Here is a 10,795-nt window from a genome sequence, read left to right as displayed (position 1 = left end):
CCCCCCCCCCCCACTTTAAAACATGTCCCTAAAAGCACTTCACTGTTAGCTGAGCCATTTTCAATTTTTAAATTTCTATTACAAATGGCTAATTTCAATCTGCGTACACGGTTCCTGACTCATCTTCGACAGAAGAGGCAGAGTCAAGGTGCCAAACCTTTCCTCCTTGGTAACGTTCCCCCTTGTCTGCAACTTGTTCTTGGAGACATTATCTCCTGAGTTGTTTTTCTGTCACTCTTGCATATAGTAGAATTGCTTTGGTGTTTTTCATCTGTGACGCGCTTAAAATTAGGGTCTTGCTGTGTTCCTGGTCGAGCCTATTAGACAGCTTATAAAATCAGCCCATTTATTTGTAAGAAACAGCTGAGCGGAGAAGTGCAAGAGGCATAAAGAAATTACCCCAAACAAGTGGGAAGTAAAGGAGTATAATAATAAAATCTGAAATTATTTTTGTTCCTCTTCCTTCTCATGTGTTTCTTGTACTTATAAATGCCTTTTCCCAAAGGATATTACTTCAACATACCTCTTTTTTCTTATTGTTAAAGATTTCTGCTGTGTTAGGCAGTTATTCTCACAGCCTTGTGCTTTTTGGATAGTAAAAATACCTTGCTCTGATTTAACTCCATATTTTAGTCTCACCTGTTACTTTACTTTTCTTATAAGTTAAATGGGGAAGAAGGAATTGATGAGTATTGTAATGGAGTGATTGGACCCTTCCAAAAGCAGCCACATTGAAAATAAAATTTGAGTTTGCTAGAAAAGTGGTGTTTAAAAAAAGCAAACAAAAAAGAACACCCCCCCAACCCTAGTAGTCTGTCACAAGCACTAAAAGCCTCATGCTCTGATTATAAGTTGAGTATTTGTTTAAATACTTAAATATTACTCCAAAGATCACAGTGGATTAAAAAGGATAGCATATGTGGATGTGTGCTTATTGCTAGCTCGTAGATCTGTGAAGTTCTGGAGGGTCAGAAAGAAGGTATATTTTAATTTATTTCTATGGTGTTTATTTCTTTGCTAAACTCTGGATTCTGGTTCACAGATTGCTCTTTGTAGCAATGCCAGCTCAAATGTAGAGGCTCCAACTCCCTTCCCTCCTCTCTGCACCATCTTGCCCAGGCTTTTCATTCTCAGGGACCTGTTTGGGTGGCTGTAGGCTGAGCTGGATGAAGTGACGAATCTGATGGAAAACCGGTTCTCAGCCCCTCCAGCTGCATCAGGACTCTGATCCTGTTTTTCCAGCAGCCCCATGCATTCCTGTGCTAGCAGAGTATCCAGTTGGAAAGACATCAGCAACACTTAAATGAGGAAAAAGAAGAGATTCTGATACCTGCTGTCTCTACTGCTGTGCCAGAGAGCCCATGTCCACTGTGTTGCTGGATAATTGTGAATGCTTATTTGAAAAAAAATCTGCTGGGCTGTTCACAAATATTTTGTCAATCTTATATATATTTTCAAAAGTGGTAGTTCAGGTTTTCAGGGTAGGCAGTCAATAACAAGCCGAATTCTGTACATGGTCAAAGTCAAATGTAGCTTCCATGTTTTCTAATGGAGCAAGATTTCACCCCTGACTTCCAGTGCTGCTAGGCCTGCAGCTGCCAAGAAAGAAACAGGAGGTCTGAAGAGATCGCCACCTGGAAAGTTAATGAGTCGAGCCTCTGTGGGACTGAGCACTGGCACAGGTTGCCCAGGAAGGTTGTGGTGTCTCCATCCTTGGAGATATTCAAAAGCTGCCTGGACACAGTCCTGGGCAGGCCACTCTAGGTGGCCCTGCTTGAGTAGAAGGGTTGGATGAGAGAACCTCCAGAGGTCCCTTCAAGTTCAACTATTTTGTGATTCTGTGGTATTCATGGATCTTCTCTCCCCAGCCTGTGGCCACGGTTGCACTTCCATCAGGTCCATGTCCTTTTGTCACATATCACAGAAGCAGGGTACCATTGGGTATTGTAAAATTTTTCACTGTTTATCAGTACTCCTGGGATTTAAATTTGTAACTGTGATTCCATATGATGTGCAACTTGTTCATCCTCTTTATTTTTTCAGTTTGGTTGAAAATATTTTCATCTATTTTTTCCCCATTATTTTCTGCCATTATGTTGATGATAATGGCTTGGTTTAATTTGTGTGACATTAATTTTTAGGGAATTGTCCTCACTGTGGAAAACTGACACATGATAGTATGATAATGCAAAAACTGCTTTGTCCAGGTTGACATTTTGGCTCCAGCTGGTTTCTGTATTAGCTGACATGTAGAGGGGGAGAGAGCGAGTGAGTGGAGGGCAATTCACCTTGTTTCTTAGTGTAGATGCATTGAAAAAGCACTGTTGGTTTATGTCATGCATTCAGATAGGTTTTTCAGCTTGCAGTATTCAGATGAAATTTCAACACTTTGGGGAGAGAGTGAAATAGGGTTATTTGTCTGTAAAGTACACTGCAGGATTGATTCATTATGTTAGTTTTTTCCAGAATTTGGGATTTCTTCTTTTGTCTCGAACACATGCGTACATGATGGTCATATTTCAGACTCATCTAGTAGGTTTAAAATTTAAAGGCTGCTAGTGAATTAAAGCTAGAAGCAGATTGACTGATTATTCCGTGTAACTCTTTAATAACAGAATTGATTTATGCTGCACCTAGATTCAGTGTGACCCAGTATAACACCACATAATCATGTGGCACCAATAACCACAAAACCAGGAAGATGGCACCCTGAAGATGGGAAGCAGGAAGAACAGGTTGATGGTAGAGGAGGGCTTGTGGAGACTAGCTGCAACAGGCTGGTTGTGCTTCTCTGACTGCAGCTTTTATCATTAAGCTGGAAAGCATAAATGAAAGGAATACATTAGGAGCTCATAAAGATTTCAGCCTGTCACTGTTGTGTATGCCTGTCTTTCATTCTCCCAAATACAACATTCCTGCATATGTCTGTATATGTCTCCCGCTCAATACTCCACTCTTCTTTTAGTTACTTTCATCTGCTCCAGTTGGATTCAAAGTGGCTGCTGATCAGCATGTTGTCTTGGTGCAAGGCAAGGTCTCCTGTCTTCCACTGAGATCTCAATTGAGCTTCCAGCTACTGGTCTGCTTAACTGCCGGGTGCAAGCAACCACTGATGTCTGATAGTTAATAAGCATTTGCTGCTAATCAGCTACTGCAAAATGCAGCTAGGGTCAGGTACAGCAGTGGCTGCTTAGCATGTGGAGCCCTGGTCACCGTAGTTCGTAACAGCTGATCAGAGGTGTTGGAGGTAACTGGTTTTCTCCTGGGAGGGGACAGAGATAGGGCTAGTTAGCTGCCTGGTGGTAGCTGTGTTTTGAAACAGTGATTCTCTGTGGTTACTAGTGGTGACCTTTTAGTTCTGGCATAAATGGAGCAGCAGTGGTGTGATCTGGAGCTGGGAACAAGTAGAGAACTTCATGGCTTAAAGGATGCTGAGCGAGCTGTAAGCAATGAACTTGGTCAGATGCAGTGAACACGAGACACTGAGCAGTTTCTGCTTACCTACCAGCTTTTGTCTGACGAGATAGGAACAGGGACACTGCTTTGGTATGGCTCTTTCCTCCCCATTTCACACCCTTTCCTCCCCATTTCACACCCTTTCTGTTCTCACCTTCAGAATTTCCCAGGCCGACTGTCTCTGGGCTACCCAGCATATGGAGGTGAGCAAGTCCAGTGCTCTCCTCATGAGCTGCCAGGCCAAGAAGTGGTGGCCTTTCTGGGCTGTTGCTCTGGGCTCTCTTGTACAGAGAAAGGAGGTACACCTGGCAAGTTCTCACCTACCTAGTGTGGCAGGATGTGTCTGATGGTGTGGCTGTGTGTTGTTTGGGTTTGCCATGAAACACAGAAAGGACAGGTTGAACTGACATATGGTGGAAGGGCCAGATAGCAAATAGATGAAAATTGTTTGCAGCCTTGTATTTCAGTTTTGGTTTTCTGTGGCAAGGTCTAACAACATCAACTTTCACACATCTGGCACACAAGCTTTGTGCTATCCAAAATATCGCTTCCAAAAATCCTCTGTATTGACACTGTGATTGGAAGGATATTTTTCTCTCAAAGCTAGCAACTGCTAAGAGATTTGGAAGCGTAATTCAGGCTGTTACCTGCACTTTGTTCTGCAGATGCCCTTTTGCAAAACTATAAATCCTAACTTGCCCAAAGGAGCTCTTTAAGTGATGTTATTAGCTTGGTTCAAGTCAAACAGTTTGACATTCTTTGAACAGAAGTATTATGTGAGGTTGATGGCCTGTATTCCTGTACTTCAGCTCAGAACTTGAAACTCATCTCTGCCACAGGCACGCATGGTTTGTTTTCAAATGCTTTGCAAATGAATATTTTATTAGGTAGCTGTGGCCAAATACTGCAGGATGGCCTTTGATATGCTTTGTAGCCAAGCGGCTTTAGCTGTGTTGGCAGAGCCCTCTGGTGGGAATGCAGCCTGTGCCAGCAGAAGCTGGTCCTGTGTGCAGTGCCACCCACTTCTCCCAAATGCTATCAGCTGGCCCGCTCTTGGCTCAGTGGCATCCCACCAGCTGTTTGCTTGAGTGGTCAAGGGGTTCCCCTTCATCCTGTTCCTAGCCAGGAGAGCAGAGCCCTGTGGAGCGCACTTGGCCTTTTTTAGCAAACCTGATGGTATGCTGTAAGCGCTTGTATAATTTTAGGTGTTGCTTTGCAAAATGTGACGGCTCTTTGGGAGTAATAAAGTTAGCCAATTACAAGATAATATTTTCCTAATCCATATCGCAGTGTGGGAGAGCTGTGACGAATTTCAAGAATTGCTTGTATGAATTTCAACAGTATGTATAAATAACCTTTTTCTAAAAGTACCACTTAGTAAAAGTAACTGATTTACTTAGGCATACAGTAGGACATTTCTAAATCAAGACCTGCAGCCTTCCATTTCTGTTGGTCAGTAATGCTTTTGCTAATCAAGGTGTTTGAGGAAAGGGCTTTTGTGTTTTAAAGTACCAACTTACTGAGCACGAAGGAAAAAGTTGTTACACTTGTCTCAGCTAATAGTATTCAAAAGCCAGGTTAGGACTGCTAGATGCACTGCCAAACCAGAATGTGCAAACAGGTCTTTTAATCTGATGAGGTCCCTAAAGTGTAGATATACAGGCCAATAACTCTCCTGCAGGAAATCCAACTGTTTGAAATTGTTTCACAAGTAATGCAGTAGTACTAAAGTGTCTTTTTTTTTCCTTACAACATGCTGGCCAGAGCTTTTCATTCACCATTGATCTGAAACCTTCACAACTGTGCCCAGTATTTTATCTTCATTAAAATAAAAAAGGAGGAACATGCACCATAGCTTGAAAAGGCAATTGCCTGTGGTGGGCAGGAACCCCCTTGGATGAAGTTGGAGAGTGGCGGCAAGACAAAGGCAGACATACTTGTTTCATGATCAAGTTTTCGTTGAGACAGACGTATAAATTCTTCCAAAAGCTAAATTAACCTTCATGGCCTATATTTGAAATGCCAATTTCAGTTCTTTGCCTTTGCGTTGAACTCCTGTGCTCCTTTGCTGGGGTTCAGCAACACAGAACCTCTCAGTTAAGAGACCTGTCATGCAAGAGGCAGTCGCGTGGTGGAACTCCTTGCTGCAGGTTGTTGTGAATTCCCAAAGCTGAATATATTTCAGAAAGCAATTAAACACACTTGTGAAAGGAAAATTCACCAGTATGATTAGATGCAGATACTGCTTTCATCTGAGAATTCCTCAGCTGCAGCCAGGGCAATGGGGTGGGAGGTGCATGGCTGTGTGTACTCACCCTCTTCCTCCTTACCCTTGGTGGAAGGCAGGATGCTGAACTAAACAGGGCTCCTTAAGGCCCTGGAGAGGGCTGGTTTTTCTGTGGTTCTTGTCCCCCTCTGCTGATAACCGGAGGAGCTGCGATGGGGGGAGTACCAAGCTGTTTCTGATGGAGGAGGACTCTAACCCTCCTCCCGCAGCCTAGAGAAGTTTTTTGTTGAGGGATATTGTTTCTAGAGGAGCCTTCCAGTTTGCCTGCAGTCTGATTTGGCATTTCCCATGGCCCGACGGCTTTCCTCACCTGTAGTGAGAGTTTCACCGCAGGCTTATTACAAATACACACAGGAGGCAACACAAAGGTTTTTTCTTTCTTGCAGGACGGCTCCATCTTCCTGTTTTTCTTATAGCGTTGTGGTTAGAGGCTTTAATTCTTTGGCAGGTGGTGTATGGTATATTTTTCAAGTCCTCCATCTTTTGGCTCTTAGGATAGTCTCTGCTGTGTGACTTTATGAAGCTGTTTAAAAGCTATTTTTCTAATTTCTGAATTGAAATTCCCTTAAATTTGTATTGCGCAACGTCATCATGATTCAGCTTTGTAGAATACCACCTTACTTCCTCAGGTCATCTTGTTCCATGCTCTTTTTAAGATAGTCACATGCAATTTTTATCCTGTGATGCAACAACCCTCCTGAGTTGTCTATTGTAACTCAGAATTTCAAATGTAAATGTTGCTTTAACACTACTCGTGGTTATTTCTAATCTCAGAGTCTTGTAACAATCTCTTGGAGAGTTCATGCTTTTTGTCTGTACTTTTTATTTCAAATTTGTATTTTCTTTGAAAGTGGCTGATGATATAATATTTGGAATTTTTTAAATAATCGCTGCTCTTCTGAAGAACTCGGTGAAGTCTAATATTACCGTTCAAATAGGCAGGTGAGAGCTTTGGAGATCGGTAATTTGTACCTTTTAAAAAGCCGCACTGCCTCGCTTTTGTCTCAGAATTTATTATGCTTCCCAAGTATAATGTGACATACTGAATAGGGCAGGGGGTGGGGACATTGTCTTCAGCTGACATGCTGTTATCAGCGGGACTGTGTTTCTGGACACAAGATTTCGCAGTCATTGGTCGTCCAAGGAAAGCCTTTCCATCTGAGGATTGGACAAGAAGATGCGTCAATTTGCTGCCCGTCTCCAAGGTACTGGTGATGCTGCCTCGACAAGCTGGCTAACGTCACAGCTCCATCACCCAGCGGGGTGTGGGCTTTTTTCTCCTCTTCTCTGTTTTAATTCTGTATTTGCTTCCTACTGCATTTCTTAATCTGTCTTCTGCCAAATGCTAACAGCATGATATTTTGCAATCATTTAGGTGAATACAAGAAGGACGAACTCCTGGAAGCTGCTAGGTGAGTGCTACTTAGAATATAAAGCATATTTTGGGGGTGGAAGCAGGAGAGGAAAAGGGATTTTTAAAACAGTAATGTTTTGTCATTGCCTTTCCGTGAAATGATGCAAACAAACCACTTCATTAGCATAAATCTCTTCGGACTTTACAGTCTGGTACAAATGGAGAAGCCTGTTTATGTAATTGAAATCCCCCACTATGGTGGTTAGAAGGTTAATATTGAGTTTTTGCTTTAAGCTGCTTAAATCCTCTTTATCGTTTTGTGACTGTTCTTTTTAGGGGCAAATTAAATATTGGAATTTTTCTTTTATTTTGGTTTTTAGTGCTACCTTAGGATATATTTTGAAAATAGGCTTTATCAGAACAGAGCATAAGGAAGCCTATACAAAAGGTGTAAAGTTCAGTTGTATATTCCAAAAATGCTTTCATCCTTCCTTCTGACAGCGCAAGAATGTTTTATATAGACTGTTAACCCTTCTAAAAAATTTCTGGATATTGGTATGTAGTTGTTTCAAATGTTATGTGCCATATGCTATGAAACTGTATTCAATTTAGAACGCTTAATTCAGCAAATGGCTTTCAGAGGATCTGTAAAATTAGATAAAGGAAATATAGGATGAGTTTAAGGACATAAATTAATAGGTGTTTTTGCATGATCTGCAAATTTAATATTCTTTTCTGTATTTACCCTTGGTTTTGAAATGTTCAGAAGATCCTTTAGCCATCTGACATTCTCCCTGGCAGAGTACAAATTTCAATATACTGTACTTTGATATCCAGCTCCTTAGCAAATGTTTTGCAGAGAGCTATGTCTTTTTTTTTTTCCCCGTTTCCATAATCCTCTCCTCTCCATTTACAGGAGTGGTAATGAAGAAAAACTGATGGCTTTATTGACTCCTTTAAATGTGAACTGCCATGCAAGTGACGGGCGTAAGGTAAGTTAATACCTGCTTTATATTTCTGTTATTCAAGAAAGGCCAATTTAACCATACTGGAAAGCATAGATGTATAAACCAAGAGAGTGTACGGGGGTAAAACCCATGATGTCTTTTCACCATGAAATTAAATGGTGTTGTACTTGATGCTGGCAGTTGTGACAGATCAACAGTCGGCGGACGTGTGTGCCTTTTGTGTGTGTCTTTTCTTTTAAATGTCAGACCCTGGCGTACATGTAAAGTGAAACCTTTAAAACCTTTTATAAGAAAAACAAGATGTACTGTTGCAGATGAATCAAATAACTACGGCAGGAAAGTTATTTGGGTTTGCACATTGTCTGTGTGAGGTGATTGGTATTCGGCTTAGCTCCTAATGCCTTGCCACGTAGCCTGGCACTGTATTGATATGCTTAACACCTTCTGCATTTTCTTAAATTTGACACTATTGTTTTGACTTTCTCTGGCAGGGATGTTTGAATGAGTTAAATTAAGGATTAGGCTGAAACTGGAGGAGGGAAGAACATACGGAGTGAGAAGTAGATCCTATGATTTTTGATGTTTTAGACATCAAGATGATGGTCTGTCTAGACTGTTGGATTTACAAACATTGGGGGGTTTGTTGTTTGTTTTGTTGTTTTTTTTTTTTTTACTGTGTACCAGAATGTTCTTAATCTGCATCTCTTAAAAACATCTCTTGTGTAACAGTACATCTCACTCCTGGAGATAAAAGCATGGGAGTGTTTTCCTTTATAGTTTTCTTTATTTTTGGTGGAGTGTGTTGGAGCATAGTGTAAACCTCTGCCCATTTTGGAATTTTTGTGGAACAGCCCAGTTCTACTGAAATCAATGGAGATAGGCCAGGTTATGCTGCCTTTTCATTAAAAGGCATGTTGTTGATGATTACAAAAATGTAGCTCCATTGTGAAAACATTCCTATTTTTAATACACATTTTAAAATGTTTTCTCAACTGTCATGCTTATGATATCTACTATGTGAAAGAAAGCCCACCCAGCTTTTGCTTGTTTACTTTTATCACTGATGGAAAGTTAATGAATCTTCCAGGTTTTTAAAACAATTAATTTTATGATCTGAGGACAGGCAAATGAACAAGGGCTTTATTTAGTTCAGCTGTATTGGAACTGATTAAATACTCCCCATAACATATTGCCCATAGTTCTTCATTTCCCTTTTCTTTTTTTTTTAAGACTTTACCATTCAAATGAGATTGTATTTAGGTATTAATAGTGCACTGTGGTGTTATAATTAAGCATAGTGGAATACAGCACTGCATTACTGAGTAATTGAGTCCCCAGCACTATTGATTTAAGGTCAAAGGCAGAGTTGTGATTTCTGTCAATATGGAGAGGAATAAGCCCTTGCAGATATGTTATCTAGAATATTTATCACTGTTAAAATAAAAAAAAAAGCTTTTAAAATTCACGTTAAGCTAGTGGAAAATATTTATGTGTTATTGTAGCCTCTGACTTAGTTTGAAAATTTATGCCCAAAGCTCAGAAAGCATATTGCAGTTAAAGCTAATCGATGTGGACACTTTAATTTGTTTGTGTGTTTGGTTGTTGGGAAATGCATTGGTTATTAAAACTCCCTTTAAGATGGCTTGCCATTGATATTAATTAGCTTTTTTTAATGATGCCTACCAGATTTATTTTTTTTCCCCACCACCTTAAACAGTCTGTACACATATGAAGTAATTCTCTGTAGCAAGTGTGCTGTATAACTGTTAAGTATTTCATTTGTAAGGCAAAGCTTTCAGGTCCTGTACTAGTGCAAGATCACTTAGGGTTTAACCATTCTAAGCTGTGCTGCAAATTAAGTGAACTTTTCAGCCTACAGCACAGCATTCTTGTAAGTGAAAGTCTCTGCTGGTGTAGCTGCCTCCGATTGACCTATGCTGATTTACACTAGCTGAGAATTTGTCCATTTTGGAAGTTGGCTTTTGCATTCCTTGATGCTTTTTGTAGGTTTTTTTTGCAGATCCCTTGAGTTTTCAAGCCTCAAACTTACTACAGTGTAAGGCTACAGACATAACGCAGCTGTCAGGGCCAGGAAGTGCAGACTCTGTGGAGTGGCCTGAGATTCTCAGCATCACACTTACTCTATAGTACAGACATATCCACAAACTCTTGAGTACACGCTTCTCCAGTTTATGCATTCCTTGGCTTTGCACGTTTTTGAGATGCCCAGCACTACTCTGTGTTCCATGCATACTAACATCTGGAGTTCCTGGATTTCCCAAACACCACATCTGCTGTGAGGTTGTGCTTCATAGAACAGATAAAAGGGGTGGAAAACTCTGACAGTAGCTTGCTGGTTTGAAACCAGCTTGGGTTGGAAATAACAATGACTTATTGCATTCTGTGCTGCTTGCAGCCTTTTTGAAAATTATTGTTAGCCAGAGTCTGATTCCTACTGGACAGGAGTCCATGCTGCTAAAACAGTTACAACTGGTACTGATAACCATTGCTCCATCTGTTTGTTCAACATAGAGGTCAAAGGCTGAATAGGAGTGAAAACTGAACTTGCTTCTTCCCCTCCGAGTCACAGTTTAGATAAATTATGAGCACTGCAGAAATGTTCACATTACTGAAGCTCTTCAGCTGTTGCCTGAAGAGGGAATTCATTCTCTATTGCTACTCTTGCAATTATTTTCTGGAGTGAAAAATGAAGGCATGTGTGCGAAAGAG

At 40.8% G+C, this 10,795-nt stretch overlaps 1 protein-coding gene across 1 annotated transcript in view; it reads left to right on the top strand.

Moving 5' to 3' along the window:
* TNKS (tankyrase, TRF1-interacting ankyrin-related ADP-ribose polymerase) overlaps positions 1-10,795 on the top strand; it is a 140,476-nt gene that overhangs the window by 70,880 nt on the left and 58,801 nt on the right. The window contains exons 4-5 of the mRNA XM_009329771.1: positions 7,119-7,155; positions 8,014-8,089. Of these exons, the coding sequence (XP_009328046.1) occupies positions 7,119-7,155; positions 8,014-8,089 (113 nt within the window). The remainder of the gene's footprint in view (positions 1-7,118; positions 7,156-8,013; positions 8,090-10,795) is intronic.

The sequence above is a fragment of the Pygoscelis adeliae genome, unplaced genomic scaffold, assembly GCF_000699105.1.
Source record: "Pygoscelis adeliae isolate BGI_AS28 unplaced genomic scaffold, ASM69910v1 Scaffold67, whole genome shotgun sequence".
NCBI lineage: Eukaryota > Metazoa > Chordata > Aves > Sphenisciformes > Spheniscidae > Pygoscelis > Pygoscelis adeliae.
This window is presented reverse-complemented; position numbering and strand designations above follow the sequence as displayed.